This window comes from Betta splendens, chromosome 5 (assembly GCF_900634795.4).
Source record: "Betta splendens chromosome 5, fBetSpl5.4, whole genome shotgun sequence".
Classification (NCBI taxonomy): domain Eukaryota; kingdom Metazoa; phylum Chordata; class Actinopteri; order Anabantiformes; family Osphronemidae; genus Betta; species Betta splendens.
The window spans coordinates 4,060,277-4,078,965 of NC_040885.2; the positions used below are offsets into that span (position 1 = coordinate 4,060,277).

Consider the following 18,689-nt stretch of genomic DNA (forward strand, 5'->3'; position numbering starts at 1 on the left):
AGTGATCTTCTATCTATCTATCTATCTATCTATCTATCTATCTATCTATCTATCTATCTATCTATCTATCTATCTATCTATCTATCTATCTATCTATCTATCTATCTATCTATCTATCTATCTATCTATCTATCTATCTATCTATCTATCGATCGATCGATCGATCGATCGATTGCTCAGTGGAGCTATCCAATGTGCCAGCAAAGGCTCACATCATGTTTATTCATCTTGTTTATTCTCCTAACCCAACTTCTCTAATGTATCTCTTCAGTCGGGTAGCTAGGTCTGTAAGCCTTTGCTTGGCAGTCTCAGGCATGGTCATGTTGCTTTACTTCTTAGGTGGCACCTCTTCATCATGCCTTTCTGCAATTCTGATTTCCGTGTTGCCTTGATCTTATCTTCTGCATTCACATCTTCTACATGCTTCACTTATTCTTGGTAACCAGGTGTTTATCTTAGCCATGATCTTCATTCTTAGGTCAGCTACTCTTGCATTTAGCAAATGTTATTTTGTGGGCTTGGAACCCAATCTTTGATTGTGGAGGAGAATGATGATATCTCCCCTTCTGACCTGGTGTCCTGGCTTCCCCTTGCTGTAGCATTTATATTGTGTTGTACCTCATCAGTCTCTAATTGTGACCTCAGGTGTTTCTTGCGGATCTTAGAGCACCGTGCTACTAGTTGTTTCAGCAACTAACCACTGTACCATCAGTCCAAGTTTTAATTGGTACAATGAGAGAAGGCAAAGTTCTGAACCAAACCTGCATTGGCTGGCTATTAATTAAGCATTCAGATAGTATGAGTCAATCATTGCTGTAATAAAGCTTTATGGTTGATCACACAAAGCCTGAGTAACCAGAAAAACACTTATGCGATCAAAAAATTATCCAGCTCTAAAGTAATTCTTACCCTCATAAAGTTCATTGCACACAGGGTGTTTGATAGATCTGAAGGCCATAGTAAATGCACACATTGGCTTTATCTCGTACCAATGTCAGACTACAGGAACTAGAGTTTGTCCTTTGTCCAATTGCACGTACTATTTGCTAATTGTTGTATAGCATTAGAATTCAGGGAAGAAAAACCTCTTAACAGTAGCACTTTAACCAGCATTACTGCAATATACAGTTTGGAAGACAACATTTGAATTGTATTGTTGTACCAATGCAGACTAATTCAACCACATGTGACCTCACATGTGGTTGAATTAGAATTTAACAGGGTGCAAACAAGGACTCTGGACAAGCTCGATTCATGGACATTCGCTTTCCCTGCATCTGCTTAATCTCCCTGTGTATAACTTTATCATCACTAATTTTGATATCTGATGGTTAATACATGCAGAAATAATCAGATTATTGCTGCCGATAACAGCTGATTTACCGCAAAATGAAAAGTGAACTTGTTCCTCTTTACAAAGTTTTGCTCGATCTACTCCAGAAATGGGGTAATGAGATAAACCTCCAGACTTCCACCCTGTCCAAGTCTTATCTGCTGCACTTTGCCACAAGCTATTATTCATTAATAAGTAAAATATAAATCTCACCGTACTTCATCAATGTCTGGAGTCTGCACCTATCCTCCTGCACAAAGGTACTGTGACCTGGATTTATATTAGTATTTATCTCAAAGTTATATATGTATCTGTGTGTGTAGTCATTCATTGTATTCTTACCTGCCAGTCTGCAAGCTTCTTTTATCCATAATATAATTTATATATATATATATATATATATATATATATATATATATATATATATATATATATATATATATATATATATATATATATACTATATATAATAGTAAGGTAAAATAATACAATTTCATTATGGATATAACAAGCTTGCAGACTGGCACATTAAGATTAAGGTTTTATTAGGTAGTGGCATGTTTAGCATTAAAATGACAGGTTTCTTAAAGTACCTAAAAACTAAAATAAGGGTAAAGTAATAATCAATCATAGTACAGACAATCACATTTTCTGTGTTTTTCCAGAGCTTCTTCAAAGATAACAATGACGAAACTCATAACAGGTACATATTATATTATTATATTACTATAATTAATCTATACAGGTTATACAGTTTTTATACAGTTTTTAAATCTGCAGTGCTGTTTGATATACGTATATGTAACATAGTATTCAATACTACATCAATCAGTTAAGCTGTTTGAAGTGTATAAACGCTGTTCCTTGTTTTTCAGTCCTGAGCATTCTGCTAATTTTGCACATTGGTAAGTATTTGCTATGTGTTACAGGTTTTGACTCCTCCTTGTCTGTTTTTCAAGGTGTCATTGCTCATTTACTTTGCCTTTCTTCAGCTTCATCCAGTAAGCTGGTGTGTCATATGACCAACTGGGCCCAATACAGGCCTGGTAACGGCCAGTTTACCACTGAACACATCGACCCTTTCCTGTGCACCCATGTCATCTACAATCTGGCCACCATCAACATCTACAACCAAATGGTTCCCATCGAAAGCAACGATGAGCAGTTTTACCTCACACTCAACAACCTCAAAAATGTGTGCGTTTACACACTGGGTTTAAACAGAGCGTTTCTCTCTTTTTTCCAGCTATTACTTTAGCTAAATGCAAATAGAACTGGTCTAGTGTGCTGTATGTACTTCAGACACTGTCTATGCAGTGAAAATGCAATAATATAATGTAAGAAAATAAGTATTTAATATACATGTAGACACAGAGGGAAGTATTGTAAGTCCCTCTCTTTTTACTGAACTACAAGTTAATTTTTGCAGAATTTTAATATTATGCTGCTATTTCATGCTGAAACATGAAATAGTTTAAAATCTGTTCCATGTTAACTAACTGCTGGTTTTGTTTTACATAAATATGCTATGAATAGAAAAAAAAACACTATTTATAAGAGGATCCAATAAAAGTCAAATATTAAGATGTTAAATTTGTACTTTTGCAGCAACCCTGATCTGAAGACTCTACTCTCAGTTGGAGGCACAGTCAATGGAATAAGCCCGTGAGTTTACATTTTGCTTCATCTTCCTTCTCTGTGTAAAAACATTATAGGTTTTTTTTATTCTATCTGATTATTTTCTCATTCTTGGTTTACTAAATACACATTCGTCAAAAATCACAAAGCTGTCTATAGGGTTTTGGAAGAGATAATACTGTTGTTTTGTTCATCCCTCCAGATTTATTGCCATGGTTGCCAAAACTGAGAGTCGTGCAGCCTTTATCAAATCAGCCATTAGCTACTTACGCACGCATAACTTTGATGGCCTGAACCTGGACTGGGAATATCCTGGACACAATGGAAGCCCCCAGGAGGACAAGGAGAGGTTCACACTGCTGGTCATGGTTAGTTGCCCTTCCCACAAAAAACAATACCAATAGATATACAGGGCCAGGTTGCAATTTGTTGAGTATGAAAGTGAAGTTCGGAAAATGACATCCTTGGTCTTAACATGAAACATGTTATTACAACTAAAACCGCTGTGGGAGATATTATTCCTCCCAAAATCATGCTGGGGGGGGTAGAAGTAAGCTCTGAGCTAAGTGTGTTTTGATCAAACGTCCTACAGGAGCTGTCCAAGGCCTTTGAGAATGAAGCCAAAGCCAGAGATAAGACTCAGCTGCTGCTCTCGGCAAATGCCGCTGCACTGGCTTCTTCTGTTGACAGAGCCTATGAAGTGGACAAGATTTCACTGTAGGTTTAACACTTTACAAACAGTGGATTTTAAACATGACATGACTAAATATTCAGTTGTTCCTATTGTTTGCAGTTATTATTAAATTTATACTATTATTGTTAAACCTTGATTGTTTACTTTGTAGATTCAGTTCCTTAACCTATTTCTACCACTGCTGATCTAACAACATATTTTTTTTTTGTAATATGAACTTTTTTTTTAATATGAACAGTTTTTTGGACTTCATCAACCTGTTAACCTATGACTTCCACGGATCCTGGGAAGCAGTGACTGGACACAACAGCCCACTGTACCCCAGCGCTTTGGACTCTGGCTCACACATTCAGCACAATATAGTAAGACACAAACCTGTACAAACTACCTTCATTTTCTGACATTTCTGACATTATGCCTTAGTGTGACTACAGTATTTATTCAGTGCAGGTGAATTTCAGTGGTGTGATTAAATTAAGGATCAATACAAAATGAGTTTTTCAGAAATGCTTAAAGCTGAATTTCATACATTTAACTTTTTTGTAGCTGTACTGTACGGCATACAAATAAAGCGTTAACCTGCTGCTCCTGTGGCTGGTACGTATGGTATGTCTACCTAAATAGCATTGTATCCAGGTTTGCATCATCTATCTAGTTTATACAGTATAAACAATTTTGCTTTTTCACATGTTGTGTAAGTCGAGAGGTATTTGGACAGTTGCAAAATCGATTGATGATTCTGTGTTCATACTTTAGCACAGTGGATTTGAATTAAGGTAATCAGAATATAATCACAGTGGAGACTGTAAACTTTTATTTCATTAGTGTATGTTCAGGGGCTCAATTTGTGAGTATAATAAACAGTATATAAGTCTTTACAGTAAGGCCTGCAAATTATTATTTATTTAAATATTAAATTGCCGTTAAATACGGAATTTTCTTTATAAATTTTCTTTATTTTGCCTTTGTTATAAGAACTCTGCTGTGTCCCACTGGATGGCTCTGGGAGCGCAACCTGAGAAGCTGTTGCTGGGTTTTCCCACGTACGGACGCACCTTCCGTCTTTCCACTGGTAATTCCGGCCTTGGAGCACCAGCTAATGGCCCTGCAGAAGCTGGTCCCTATACTCGCACAGCTGGCTTCTGGTCCTACTATGAGGTACAGTGAAGCATATTTATATTTGCTGGGACTGTGTTTACAGCTGTTCGTAATAACATCAAATTTTCCATGCATATAAAACGTTTAAAACGTTCTCACTGGAGTACATTTGTGGTGCCACGATTACAGGAGCATCATCGACTATACTAATGCATATTTTTTCCTGCAATGGGCAAAAGAAAAAAGATCGGAACACAAGTGTTTCGACCACTAGGCGTCACAAAGTTGTGTATATATCTCCACCAGACTATTGCAGCCATGTATGTGATACACTGTAACCTTGGAGATATGGCTCAGTCCCGGGTGCTTGGAGCCTTCAGTTTAATTCAATTCAATTTTATTTATATAGCGCCAAATCACAACAAAGTCATCTCAAGGCACTTTACAAGGTAAGGTTTAAGACCTTACATAACTAAACCCAACAAATCCCACATACAGCAAGCCTTTAATTGTAATAATTACAATTTAACAGCATCAGTGGAGAGGAAAAACTCCCTCTCCAACGAGGAAGAAACCTCCAGCATAACTAGGCTGAATGTGGGCGGCCAACTGCCTCGACCGATTGGGGTGAGAGGATAGACAGAGAGAGAAAAGCACAGCAGCAACAAACAAGCAACAACAGAGCACAGGCAGGATGGTTAGACTAGGAACTGGATACAGGCAGGGTGGTTCGATTCGCAGCTGCCCATCACACTCATAGCTCTGAGTTCAACATACCTGTAGGTGAGGACAGAGTGGGAGAAAGAGAGGGGGGAGAAGCGCAACTCCTGTAAAGGAAGAGACAAGGTTAGTTAAACATGAAATAATGGTAGAAGGTTATTGGATAGAAGAGTTAGAAGAAAACAGAGGAGCTCAGTGTATAAATTAAGTCCCCCAGCAGTCTATTGCAGCTTAACTAGGAGATGGTTCCTGTGACTAACAATCATTGCCAGTTACCTGAATCATCTCTAACTATAAGCATTATCAAAAAGGGAGGTTTTAAGCCTGATCTTAAGGGTGAAGAATATGTCAGCTTCTCAAACCTGAACAGGGAGCTGGTTTCACAGGAGAGGAGCTTGGTAGCTAAAGGTTCTGCCTCCCATTCTATATTTAAAGACTCTAGGACAGGGGTGTCCAAACTTTTTGCACAAAGGGCCAGATTTGATAAAGTGAAGATGCCTGGGGGCCAGTAGATCCTTCTGATGTTTTTTAACCAAAAAAGTTACATGCAAATGTACACAATTATGTAACAATTTTCATCGTCACAATTCTCTTTATTTTTCAAATGGCAGTGTAACCAAATATAAGCCGCTCAGGCAGATGTGAACAACTCTTAAACAACAACTCATATCTGGGGAGTCAGATAACATTGAACACTGAACTGTATGAAATACCTTAAATTTACATGAGTTTGATAAATATCTTTGCCTCATGAACATTTTAAACAGGAGTTATATGTAATGCAAAGTTGTCTCTTATCATTAAAGTTTAAAACAAGTACATTTTGCTCTTATCTTTTACAAGATCTTTACAAGACCCCTTAAGTTTTAAGTAGATTACACTTAATGACAAGTGCACAACAGTAACTAACTCGAAAAAAGCATTTGCAAAGGAAAATGTGCAGTGAATGCTTCCATGCTGAATGTATTGCTGAAGAATTGCTGAAAGTAGCTGATGAATTGAATGTAAAGCTGTATATATCTGAAGAGCTGGTTTAAACTTAGCTGTAGGCTAAGGAGGAAGCATAAATGAATCTATCTTTCGCATCGTATAGTTAAACATTGCTGATACATTATCAACTCAACTTATCTAGAAAATTTGCATATCTAATCATGATGTTGTTGCATAAACATGTCTTAGACAGGAGTCGAACCTGGATCCCCCACACCAAAGTCAGGAACTTAAGCCATTGAGCCGCAGGACATTATAAACAGAGGACGTAGCTAAAAAGCTTTCTCCAAATGGAGAGAAATGCTTGGTAGTTTTGACATATTGTAGCAGCCCAGGGGGATTATTCCTGCCCTGAGCTTTGCAAGGGAACACCCTTTTTTGTTTCTCCACCTGCACTGAAATATCTGGGATCGCGCAGTGTACGGGACACACGCATTCTCACCTGTAGTTTAGCATAGGAATTAGCTACACAGTTAGTCAATTAGCCTAGTTCTTGCTTCTTATTTATTTTATTAAACGAAGACTAGAATGTTGCAACAGTCTCAAAGGTGTGAACCCAACAAAAAGCTGATATTTAAAACAGATTTTAAGGTGCAAATCTGATGTAAATGAGAAAAGTCTAATGCAAAAGTCACTAACCAATCATTGCAAGGGTCACTCCTATTTAAACCAGTTTCTGTTATGGTGCATTACCCACAAGGCATTGTGCTATAAATTTGCATATATTGCTGGATTAAATCCTTAAAAAAGCTGAACATTTTTAAAATGCCTGAAAGAGCCCTACCTTTCTCATAGATAGCTGGGAAGGACTAAGTGGTAGACTGACTGCAAAGCGTTAGATGGACACGTATAGCTAAATATACCTATATTACAAAGATCATTTAGTTTAGTTTAGTTTAGTTTAGTTTAGTTTAGTTTAGTTTAGTTTAGTTTAGTTTAGTTTAGTTTAGTTTAGTTTAGTTTAACAAAAGCTGAATTTAGAGCTGCTGTGGACACTGAGCAGTAGGAGTTTGACTTGACTGAGTTCAATTAGTCTTATCTACTCTGTCATGAAGATGGTTCTACAAAGGCAGGAACCTCTACAGATCAGCTCAATCAGTTGCAAAGCTGATTTGCACCCGTGCTTAACAGGGTTGCTACAGCTAAATCATAACGGCTTTGACAAAAATAAAAATGAAAATTGTGGCCACAGTCCAATTTAAAAATGCCAGTCCTCTGCGTTTCTCGGCTTCCATCCCACATTGAACGGAGCCTCTCTAGTAACATGCCCATGTTGCTTAGCCTCTCTGCATGTTCTCTACAGCCGCCACCCACTCTTAGTCTTAGTTATCGCATAGAGACTGTGTCTGCTCCCCAACCACCTAAACTATACAAGTCACACACAAATCAAAGAGGAGTGACTTATCAGAATTAAAAAAAATGAATGAGTCACATCAACTATCATGTTCCTAGAAGTACAGGTAGAGGTGGAGGAGTAGCAGAAATTTATAACTCAGATTTATTAATTACTTCTAAACCTAAACATAGTTATAACTCATTTGAGAGCCTCACTCTGAGACTTTCTCACCCAAACTCTAAAACTGAGAAGCCAGTTGTGTTTTGTATTGTAGCACAGATAAAATCATTGTAGTGAGAGACTTTAACATTCATGTAGATGTTAAAAGCAACGGTCTTCGCATTGCTTTTAACTCATTAATAGATACTATTGGTTAGACTCAGCGTGTAAATAAACCCACTCATTGTTTTAATCATACCCTCGATCTTCCCCAAAACCCTCTGTTATCTGACCATTTCTTATTAACTTTTGAATTTAGCATAATTGACCTTACAGCAGCTGGAAAGAAATGTTAATATAGCAGATGTTTATCTGACAACGCTGTTGCCAGATTCAAGCATATGATTCCATCATCTTTTGCCTCAATGTCTTGTAGATATACAGATGAGAACAGTCACCTTAATCCTTATGAACAGGTTGACTGTTTTGTAGATGATGCTGCAGCTTCTCTACAGACAATGTTAGACACAGTGGCTCTTCTGAAGAAGAAGACAGTGAATCAGAGGAGGTTAGCTCCATGGTATAACTCAGAGATCCGCAGTCTAAAGCACAGGACCAGACAACTAGAAAGTCAGTGGCGTTCCAACAAAATAAATATAAACTGCATTGCATGGAAGGACAGTCTAATAATATATAAAAAAGCCCTTTGTGCTTCTACATATTATTCCTCCTTAATTGAGGAAAATAAAAACAACCCCAGGTTTCTTTTCAGCACTGTAGCCAGGCTGACTAAGAGTCATAGCTGTGTTGAGTCTACTATCCCCTTAAATCTCAACAGCAATGACTTTATGAACTACTTTACTAATAAAATTATCACCATTAGAGAAGACATTCAGGAGCGACTTCCCCCAAATTACAGAAAGAACTCTCTAGATACATCAACTTTAAATTTACCGAATCCTCTGTCTTACCTAGACAGCTTCTTCCCCATAACTCATATGGAGTTAACATCAATAATCACCTCTTCCAAGTCGTCCACTTGTCTTTTAGATCCAATCCCAACCAGATTACTCAAAGAAGTTCTACCTTTAATCAGTTCATCCATATTAAATCAAATCAACCAATCTTTACATTTAGGCCATGTACCACAGGCTTTTAAGGAGGCTGTGGTCAAACCTCTATTGAAAAAACCAACCCTTGACCCTGGACAACTAGCCAACTATAGGCCCATTTCAAATTTACCCTTTATTTCCAAGATTCTGGAAAAAATCGTGCTTAGTCCAATTTTGTTTAGCCTATACATGTCCTCTCTAGGTGAGATTATTAGGAAGCATTCTTTTAATTTTCATTGTTATGCAGATGATACTCAGCTTCATATGTCCTTGGTACCAAATGATACAGACCAACTAGTCAAAATTCAGGGTTGTTTAAAAGACATCAAATCCTGGATGTCCCAAAACTTCCTACAACTAAATTCAGATAAAACTTCTTATTGTTGGGCCTAAAAATCTGAGAGAGACACTATTGAGTCAGATAGCCACCCTGGATGGCATAACATTAGCCTCAGATTCTACTGTGAGGAACCTTGGTGTCATCTTTGACCAGGATCTCTCTTTTACATCATACATTAAACAAATCTCCAGAACCGCCTACTTTCATCTTAGAAATATAGCTAAAATCAGAAGCATCCTCTCTCAGAGCGATGCAGAGGAACTGATCCATGCATTTGTTACCTCTAGGCTGGACTACTGTAACTGCTTACTCATAGGATGTCCTAACAGCTCCTTAAAAAGCCTACAGCTTATTCAAAACTGCTGCGGCCAGAGTTCTGACAGGACTTAAAAAGAGAGATCACATTTCTCCTACATTAGCTTCTCTGCACTGGCTACCTGTAAAATGTAGGATAGATTTTAAAATTCTCCTACTCACCTACAAAGTACTCAGTGATAAAGCTCTTTCTTATCTTCTAATCTTACCTTATAGTTTCTTATGCTCCCATCAGAACGCTTCGTTCTCAGAGCGCTGGGCTGCTGGTGGTTCCTAGAGACTTTAAATGTAGAACAGGAGGCAGAGCTTTTAGCTACCAAGCTCCTCTCCTCTGGAACCAGCTTCCTCTTCAGGTTCGAGAAGCTGACATGCTTTCCATCTTTAAGATCAGGCTTAAAACCTTTCACTTTGATAAAGCTTATAGTTAGAGATGGTTCAGGTCACTGGCAATGATTGTTAGTCACAGGAACCATCTCTTAGTTAAGCTGCAATAGACATAGACTGCTGGGGGACTTATTTCATACACTGAGCTCCTCTGTTTCCTTCTACCTCTTCTGTTTAATAACCTCCCATCTTCATCTAACCTACGGAAAAACCTTCGTTTTTGTCTGCCCCTGGAGGGATAAAAGGCCAGTTTCAACAGATTTCTTTTGGGTTTCATGCATTCAAATTGTTGGTTTCATGAATACATGCAACAGTCAAGTACTAAGAGGCCGCTGAAAACCAACCACACCAACAAGCACCACACCTTTACAGGATCTTTCCTGATTGACATCTATCGTGAGAAAGCACTGACCAGAATTTCACTCCCACAGAACAAATTTTTAGGATCTGGACAAGGAGAATGTCTTTTATCAAAAAAGCTTAACCTAACAATCTGAGTGCATAAAGCCCAAAAAACAAAGTTATCCTCCATAGATTTACAGTACATTATTACACATAATACATAAAAAGGTCCATAAATTCAACATTCATTAATATGCTGACCACCCACACGAACTCTTGGTGCATCTGGAAAAATGATGGCAAATGAATGGCAAAACACCATGGACAGAGTAAAATAAAGTGATTTACAGTACCAACATCACATGGTCTGTCTAATATTTTATGTTTCTGTGTTACCAGGTGTGTGCCTTCCTCCCCAGTGCCACTGTTGAGTGGATCTCTGAACAGACAGTTCCATATGCCACCTATGCCAGTTCCTGGGTGGGATATGACGACCAGCGCAGCTTCTCTTCCAAGGTAAGAGATCTATTATTTTCGTTTTCGCTGATTTCAATCGACTGTCAGTGCCCTTTCTAATGAAGAAAGAAAGAAAGAAAGAAATTAACCCTTATTAGTCCCACAGTGGGGAAATTTGTTCTCTGCATTTGACCCATACCCGCGGGCGGGGTGAGCTGCCATAGTGAACGGCGCTCGAGGAGCTTGTGTAAAGTGACTTGCTCATGGTCACACCTGATTCCGTGTGCAGGGATCGAACCGTGGACCTTTACCTTCCGAAGGCGAACCATTACCAACTACGCTACCAGGCCACCTGGTAATGCTGATCACACCCTCACGAGCCGACTGTCAGCAGCTCCCCTCCTTGGTCTGTCTGGGGAAGGTGTTAAAAATGTTAATGAGGCCACCCCCATTTTAGCACCAAAGACGCAATTCCAGGGTAAAACCAAAAAGTGGAGCTTTAGTATCTGACCTGTAGATTTAAGTATAGGCACAGTTCTGAGAAAAGGGACATAGATATGATAATGTCAGTTCTACACTGTTTGCTAACGCAGACAGACAAACAGACAGACAGACAGTAGTCTGTCTAAACAATCAACTAAAAAGTTGAGAAAACTTGTAAGTTGACTTCATGTCAGAGTTGAATGTTATACTTACTCTTTTTAATCATAGATGAGCATAGGCAGCTCACGCTGCCACAGCTGCCAAACTACCTTCTAGAGGTTTATCAGTTACTGGATATATTAGGTTGAATTGGACTTTACTAATGTACCTAATGAAATTCTTAAATTCTCATTCTATATATTCAGCCATATTCACTTGGATGTAATGTGTGTCAGTCTGCCTGCTTCAGATTTCAGAAAATGAGCATTTGAATCTTCTAATCAAGCTTAGATGAACATAACAATAGAGAGCCTATTTTCAGACAGAACGACCAATCCACAGCACTAGTTAGACTGGTTTCAAACCACCCCCTTCTCCCCAAAGCATCAGAGTCCTGCAGTACTGTTACCTGATGTGATGTAACCAGATACATTTGCGAACTACTTAAACAGAAGATTCTTCAGATAACCATCACTTCAAAGACCCTAGTGGTTAAAGCACACAACTTCATACTCACAGCTTTTTAAACAAACTGTTTTTGTTAGTTGGTGGTTTAATATAAGAAACTTTTAAATCCTGGAGCTATAAAATTAAAACTTTCTTTTTAACAAGTTTAATTTACAGATTTTATAAACATTTTCTAAACCAGGTTGTCTGAAAGTTGGGTACTTTCTTTTAGAGTAGAAATGTTTCTTAAGGAGCTTTTACATTATATGTCCTTCATGGGGGACGTGGTCTTCACACATTCTCACAGTCCTTTGTTCAACTGATGAGCCAGTTCTTTACAGGTGTGAAGTGAAGCCTATTGTAAATAGAGGATAATGCCTAACTTTACTCATGGTAAAGGTTCCTGCACTTTTTACATGGTAAAGGTTCCTGTACTTTTGGTAAAGTTTATACTTGAAGAAAAGTGTGTGAGTTAACTTGAAAATTATTGAGACTTCACTACAGCCGACTGTGGTAACATTCGGCAGTAAAGGTGATTAAACACAAAACTGAAAGAATATCAGCTGCCATAACTCATAACTCATGTATTCACATGTCCATTTATTACTGGATATGGTGGATGATGATGCTGATTTCCTGCTGTACAACCAGGCCCAGTGTCTGTCCATTCTTGAGGCACTGATGTGCTTTGCCTTGTCTGATTCTTTTTGCCTTGTCAACAGAAAATGGGGTGCGCAGATCTCTGTATTTTGTGTCACTTGAATTTGTGTGGTAAACATAAGACACCTGAGGCAAGTTTACACCAGGAGTCTTTAGTTGGGAGCTTCTGTGCCTTAACCACTAGGCTGTTGGTCCTCTGAGGGTGACCTACTGTATAGACAGACACTAAATTCCTTCATACAGCATTATGTTAACAAAGCCTTGATTTGAGTGGAACCTTTAAAGTTATGGAACTATGAAGAATTTTTTTGTTAAGCAGTTAACAAATATATCTGGTTTTCATGACTCAGGTGAAGTTGTGTGGAAGTTGAGTCATGTCAACTCTTTCAGTCTGGTCTCCTTCTTGGGGGAGTGTTCATCACACCTACTCACACACCTTGTGTCTTTTGTTCACGTAACGAGCCAGTTCTTTGCAAGTGTGACGTGAAGCCAAACTTGTGGATAATATGGAACTTCCTTCAGACTGAGGAAGCTTTTGGTCTTTGTCTGTTGTCATTTATTCCTGGCTGGCTGAGAAAAATTACCAGTAATTCTAGTGCTAATCATTACCATACAGTAATAGTTAGTATAATTAGGACAAATAAAATATCCATGTGGATGTTGACTGAATGGTCTCATCCACTTTCCAAGCTCGGGTCCTCTACCAGAGGCCAGGGAGCTTGAGGGTTCTGCGCAGTATCCTTGCTGTTCCTAGGACTGCACTTTTCTGGACTGAGATGTTGGATGTTTTTCCAGGGATCTGTTGTAGCCACTCCTCCAGTTTGGGGGTCACTGCCCCAAGTGCTCCGATCACCACAGGCACCACTGTGGCCTTCACCTTCCAAGCCTTCTCCAGTTCTTCTCTGAGCCCTTGGTATTTCTCTAGCTTCTCATGTTCCTTTTTCCTGATGTTGCCATCGCTTGGTATTGCCACATCCACCACTTTGGCTTTCCTCTGCTCTTTATCCACCACCACAATGTCTGGTTGGTTCGCCATTACCATTCTGTCAGTCTGGATCTGGAAGTCCCACAGGATCTTGGCTCGCTCGTTCTCTACCACCTTGGGAGGTGTTTCCCACTTTGACCTTGGGGTTTCCAGTCCATACTCCGCGCAGATGTTCCTGTATACTATGCCAGCCACTTGGTTATGGCGTTCCATGTATGCTTTGCCTGCCAGCATCTTACACCCTGCAGTTATGTGCTGGACCGTCTCTGGGGCCTCTTTGCACAGTCTACACCTTGGGTCTTGTCTGGTGTGGTAGATCCGGGCCTCTATGGCTCTGGTGCTCAGGGCCTGCTCCTGTGCAGCCAGGATGAGTGCCTCTGTGCTGTCCTTCAGCCCAGCCCTTTTTCTAGCCATTGGTAGGATTTGTTGAGATCTGCCACTTCAGTTATATTCCAGTGGTATATCCCGTGCAAGGGCTTGTCCTCCCATGATGGTCCTTCTTCCAGCATCTCATCCTCTGTTCTCCACTGCCTGAGACATTCACTCAGCACGTCATCTGTCAGGGCCTTATCCTTGATGTACTTATGGATCTTGGATGTTTCATCCCGGATAGTGGCTCTCAGGCTCACTAGTCCTCAGTCTCCTTCCTTGCGGCTAGCGTACAGTCTCAGGGTGCTGGATTTGGGGTGGAACCCTCCATGCATGGTGAGTAGCTTTCGTGTCTTAAAATCTGTGGTCTGTATCTCTTCCTTTGGCCATCTTATTATTCCCACAGGGTATCTGATCTCTGGCAGGGCTTAGCTGTTTATTGCCCGGGATTTGTTCTTGCCATTGAGCTGGCTTCTAAAGACTTGCCTTACTTGTTGGAGGTATTTGGCTGTTGCCCCATTACTTGTTGCCTGTTCAAGGTTGCCATTCACCTGTGGTATTCCAAGATACTTGTAATTGTCCTCAATGTCTGCTATTGTTTCTTCTGGGAGTGAGACCCCTTCTGGGAGTTCCGGAGTCGGTATCCATAGCCAGTCTTGTTTATTATTTGGCTGAGGGGGTTCAGACCTATGCAGAACAGCAATGGGGACAGTGCATCTCCTTATTATATGCCACATTTTAAGGATACATGGCCAAGTGGCTTCCCATTGGCTTCAAGGGTGGTTCTCCACAACCTCATCGAGTTTGCAATGACGGCCCTTAAAGTTCTGTTGATGTTGTACAGCTCCAAGCATTCAGTGATCCATGTGTGTGGCATTGAGTCATAGGCTTTCTTGAAGTCGATCCAGGCTGTGCACAGGTTGGTGTGTCACACTCTGCAGTCTTGGGCGACTGTTCTGTTAACCAGGAGTTGGTGTTTGGCTCCTTACCAATGCCCTTCTGTGCTTCGCTCATGTATTGACCCATGTGCCCACTTATCTTAGCTGCGATGATGCCTGACATGAGCTTCCATGTTGTGGGGAGGTAGGTTATTGTCCGGTAGTTGGATGGGACTGTACCCTTTGAGGGATCCTTCATTATCAGGATCGTTTGCCCTGTGGTTAGCCATTTAGGATGAGTCCCATCCCTTAGCAGCTGGTTCATTTGTGCTGCCAGGCGCTCATGGATTGAAGTGAGCCTTTCTTAGCCAGTAGGCATGGATCTTGTCAGGGCCGGGTGCTGTCCAGGTTTTCATACCTGAGACTCTTTGTTGGATGTCTGCCACTGTGATAGTCACTGGATTCTGTTCAGGGAGGTTGCTGTGGTCTTCCCTCAGATCCACCAGCCACTGTGCATCGCTGTTGTGTGACGCCTCCCTCTCCCATATACCTTTCCAGTACTGTTCAGTTTCCAGCCTTGGTGGGTCTGCTCTGCTGTTATTACCCTGCCATTGAGAGTACACTTTCGCAGGTTGTGTTGCAAAAAGCCGGTTTATTCATCTGGCTTCGTTGTCTCTGGTGTATCTCTTTAGGCGGCTTGCCAAGGCTTGTAGCCTTTGCTTGGCAGTTTCGAGTGCTTCAGGTATGGGCATCTGGCTGTAGCTCTTGGGCATTGGTCTTTTCATTGCACCTCTCTGGGCCTCTGTCATTTGGCTCACTTCCCTACGAGCTGCCTTGAATTTTGCCTCCAACCTTCATTCCCATTGTGTTTATTGTTTCTCATGGCTCAGCGTATCTGTGCTCATTGGGGCTTAGTACCCAATTTCCGGTTGAGATGGTGAAATCCCCCCTCTTACCTGGCGTCCTGGCTCCCCCTTACCGTAGCATTTGTGTTGTATCTCGTCAATCTCAAGTTGTGATAGCAGTTGCCGTTTTTGGATGTTGGAACACTGAGCTACTTGTTGCTTCGCCGTCAGCCCTGAATGTGGGTTTCTCCGTTCCCATTCACCGCACATTCTTTGCATGTAAATGTATGTACTTGAGTAGTAGCATTCCAACAGAGCCTTGTTCTCGCAACAGTGGGGGTTATTGTGGTGTATGGGGGCTTGGTGGAATGGTACCTAAGTCATGGTAATTTCATTAAAGATCAGTGTAAAATCCAGCAGGAGCGAGGCAGCTAAAGTTTGCCGCTCCATCTGTATGTTCTTGTGAAGCTCTGGGCAGATATTACAGATTACAAATTTAATTTAATGACCTTGTATAGAGTCAAATTTGGGTCAGATTAGATTTGTGCGTGCATAAACCGATCCAGTTCTTTCCTGACTCGTTCATACGGATCTTTATGGATGATTTGCTTGTTCGTTCCTTCATCATGTGACTGTTGCACTGTTAAACAACAATGGCAGGGAAGATGCAGGACATAAGTCATGTTAATGTGGTGCATATTTGCTAGGTTTTCACATGGTTTGAATTTCTTGTGGCATTTTGTGATTATAATTTGTCCGCTGAAGCAAACCATGTTGTTTTTAGTATATAGTGTTTGAGAACCGCGCCAATTTTACAACTACCACGAAAGGGCTATAGCGCCGCCGGCTGTAAATGAACTAAATGAATGACTGACTGGAAATGATTCAATCACTTTACTGAAAGAGAGTTAAAGCTTGAAGTCAGTTTAAAGAACCAAACTTTCCATCTTTAGTGAATGATGAACGATGAACTAGAACTAAACCACACAGCCCGAGCTGCCTTTTACGTGACGGCTGGTAGTGAACGTAAAACTTATTTTGACAATTATTACATCTTATAATTGTGGCAGATTATACAGGACAACAAAATCAACATGCTGATATAATGTTTGAAAATATTGATTTACTGTACAAATACACTTTACATTAAATACATACATCTACAAGAATCAAAGACCACTAATTAATTATGATTCCATGAAGAAACACTGTATGTCGGCTGTCAGGTGACAAAAGAACACATGTTCCGTAAGGATCCATAGGAACAAACTGGTGCCCTTGCTGCTCGCCACAGAGCCTGCGCGGCTCGGCTGTCACGTGACAAAAGAAAAGGTTGCTCAGTTGATTAAGTCCTGAATGAATCATTTCTATTTCCTGTCCGAGAGCTTCAGCAGGTGCTGCCATGTGGCGAGAGAAGGTACTGCATGGAACTGAACGAATCGTTCACCGAGGACTCATTCCTCTCGAGTCATATAAAAGATTTGTTCATATTGAACGAATCATTCACGAACGACACATCACTAATCTGTGCGTGCGTAACCAGATTTGTACTTGTAGACTTAGTGGGGCTATACCATGCTTACACTTATAATTTGGGGCGTTAAAATTACACACAAATCATGGCTAAATTTACAAATAAAATAACGTGGCCTTAATATACCTCGACGCTCTGATTGGCTAATGAACAAGGACGTTGTTGCAGTCCTTTGACGTGGCACAGCAGATCCTGGAAGCTCCACAAGCAGTACACAGCAACATGCTAGTCCACTGACTGATGACTTTAATTACATTTAATGATCAGACAGACATGACGTAGCTATGAAGTGTGCTGTTAGTCTCGTGACGGATGCACAGATCGGTTTACGCGTGCACAAATCTAATTTGACCCTAATTTGACTCCTTACCTTTGTTACTAATGTGGTCATGTGTAGGTCCAGTGGATGACAGCCAAAAACCTTGGAGGTGCTCATGTGTGGACTCTGGACATGGATGACTTCAGTGGATCTTTCTGCTCAGCTGGAGCATACCCTCTTGTCAACCACCTCAGGATGTCCATGGGTAAATACCAGCCAATGTAGTGTGTTAGATAGTGTAGTGTTGCCATGTGAGGAATTTGCCTCTTTTGTATTTGTAACATTTCTTTATCTACCTCTAACTCGGCAGGCTTCCCCCCGAAACCTACCACCACTCCAGGCCCCACCACTACCAGAGATCCTTCGGCAGACTTTTGCCGTGGCCGCCCTGATGGCCTCTATGAGAACTCAGCTGATAAGACCACCTACTTCCAGTGCTTTTTAGGAAACACCTATCTGCATCGTTGCCAGTCTGGCCTTATCTTCTGGGACTCCTGCAAGTGCTGCGACTGGCCCTGAACAACAGACACAGAACAGAAACTAGAAAACATGCTAAGTTCATGAATATATTCTGTAATAAAACTGAGTTATGTTGTTGTAAAATCACAGTAAACCGATTTCATGGTGCTGGGTTACAACAGAAAATATTTGTGCTACCTTTGTAGATAACTCATCTGCTGGCCCTAAAATAAAAACTCTATAATTACATAGATGCGTCTGCTTACTCTTACTCTTTTGCCAGGTTCTCATAAACAAGTGAACATTATGATACGTTTATCTTATATCATAGGGTTAGAGTTAGGTTATATGCACTCTCCAACTTCTTTTTATATGGTACTACAGTAATACCACACATATTTTGCCATATTGTAATGGATTTTCAGGTAGAGTATATAACGATAATATATTCCAGTTGATTGATGACCTGTCTTTATTGTTTTCCATTATGAATATCAATAATATCAGCCTAATAGGGGATGGAGGCGCAGGACAGAAAGAGCCATCAAAAAAGTAATCACCTAAAAAATATATACTGTATTAAAGAAAAGTAATAAAATAATGAATAATTGTGTTGAATCGTGTCCCTTCGAAA

General features: G+C 40.3%; 1 protein-coding gene across 1 annotated transcript; it reads left to right on the forward strand.

Annotated features, from left to right (window-relative positions):
* The first annotated feature begins 193 nt into the window (after positions 1-193).
* On the forward strand, positions 194-18,304 carry LOC114855508 (acidic mammalian chitinase-like). Its single transcript, XM_029150699.3, has 12 exons — positions 194-1,593; positions 1,999-2,036; positions 2,209-2,238; positions 2,326-2,530; positions 2,942-2,998; positions 3,174-3,339; positions 3,564-3,688; positions 3,904-4,027; positions 4,641-4,823; positions 10,861-10,977; positions 17,675-17,801; positions 17,907-18,304. Exons 1-12 carry the CDS (start codon positions 1,559-1,561, stop codon positions 18,113-18,115), a joined length of 1,416 nt encoding a protein of 471 aa, XP_029006532.1. The 5' UTR covers positions 194-1,558; the 3' UTR covers positions 18,116-18,304.
* The last annotated feature ends 385 nt before the right edge of the window (positions 18,305-18,689 follow it).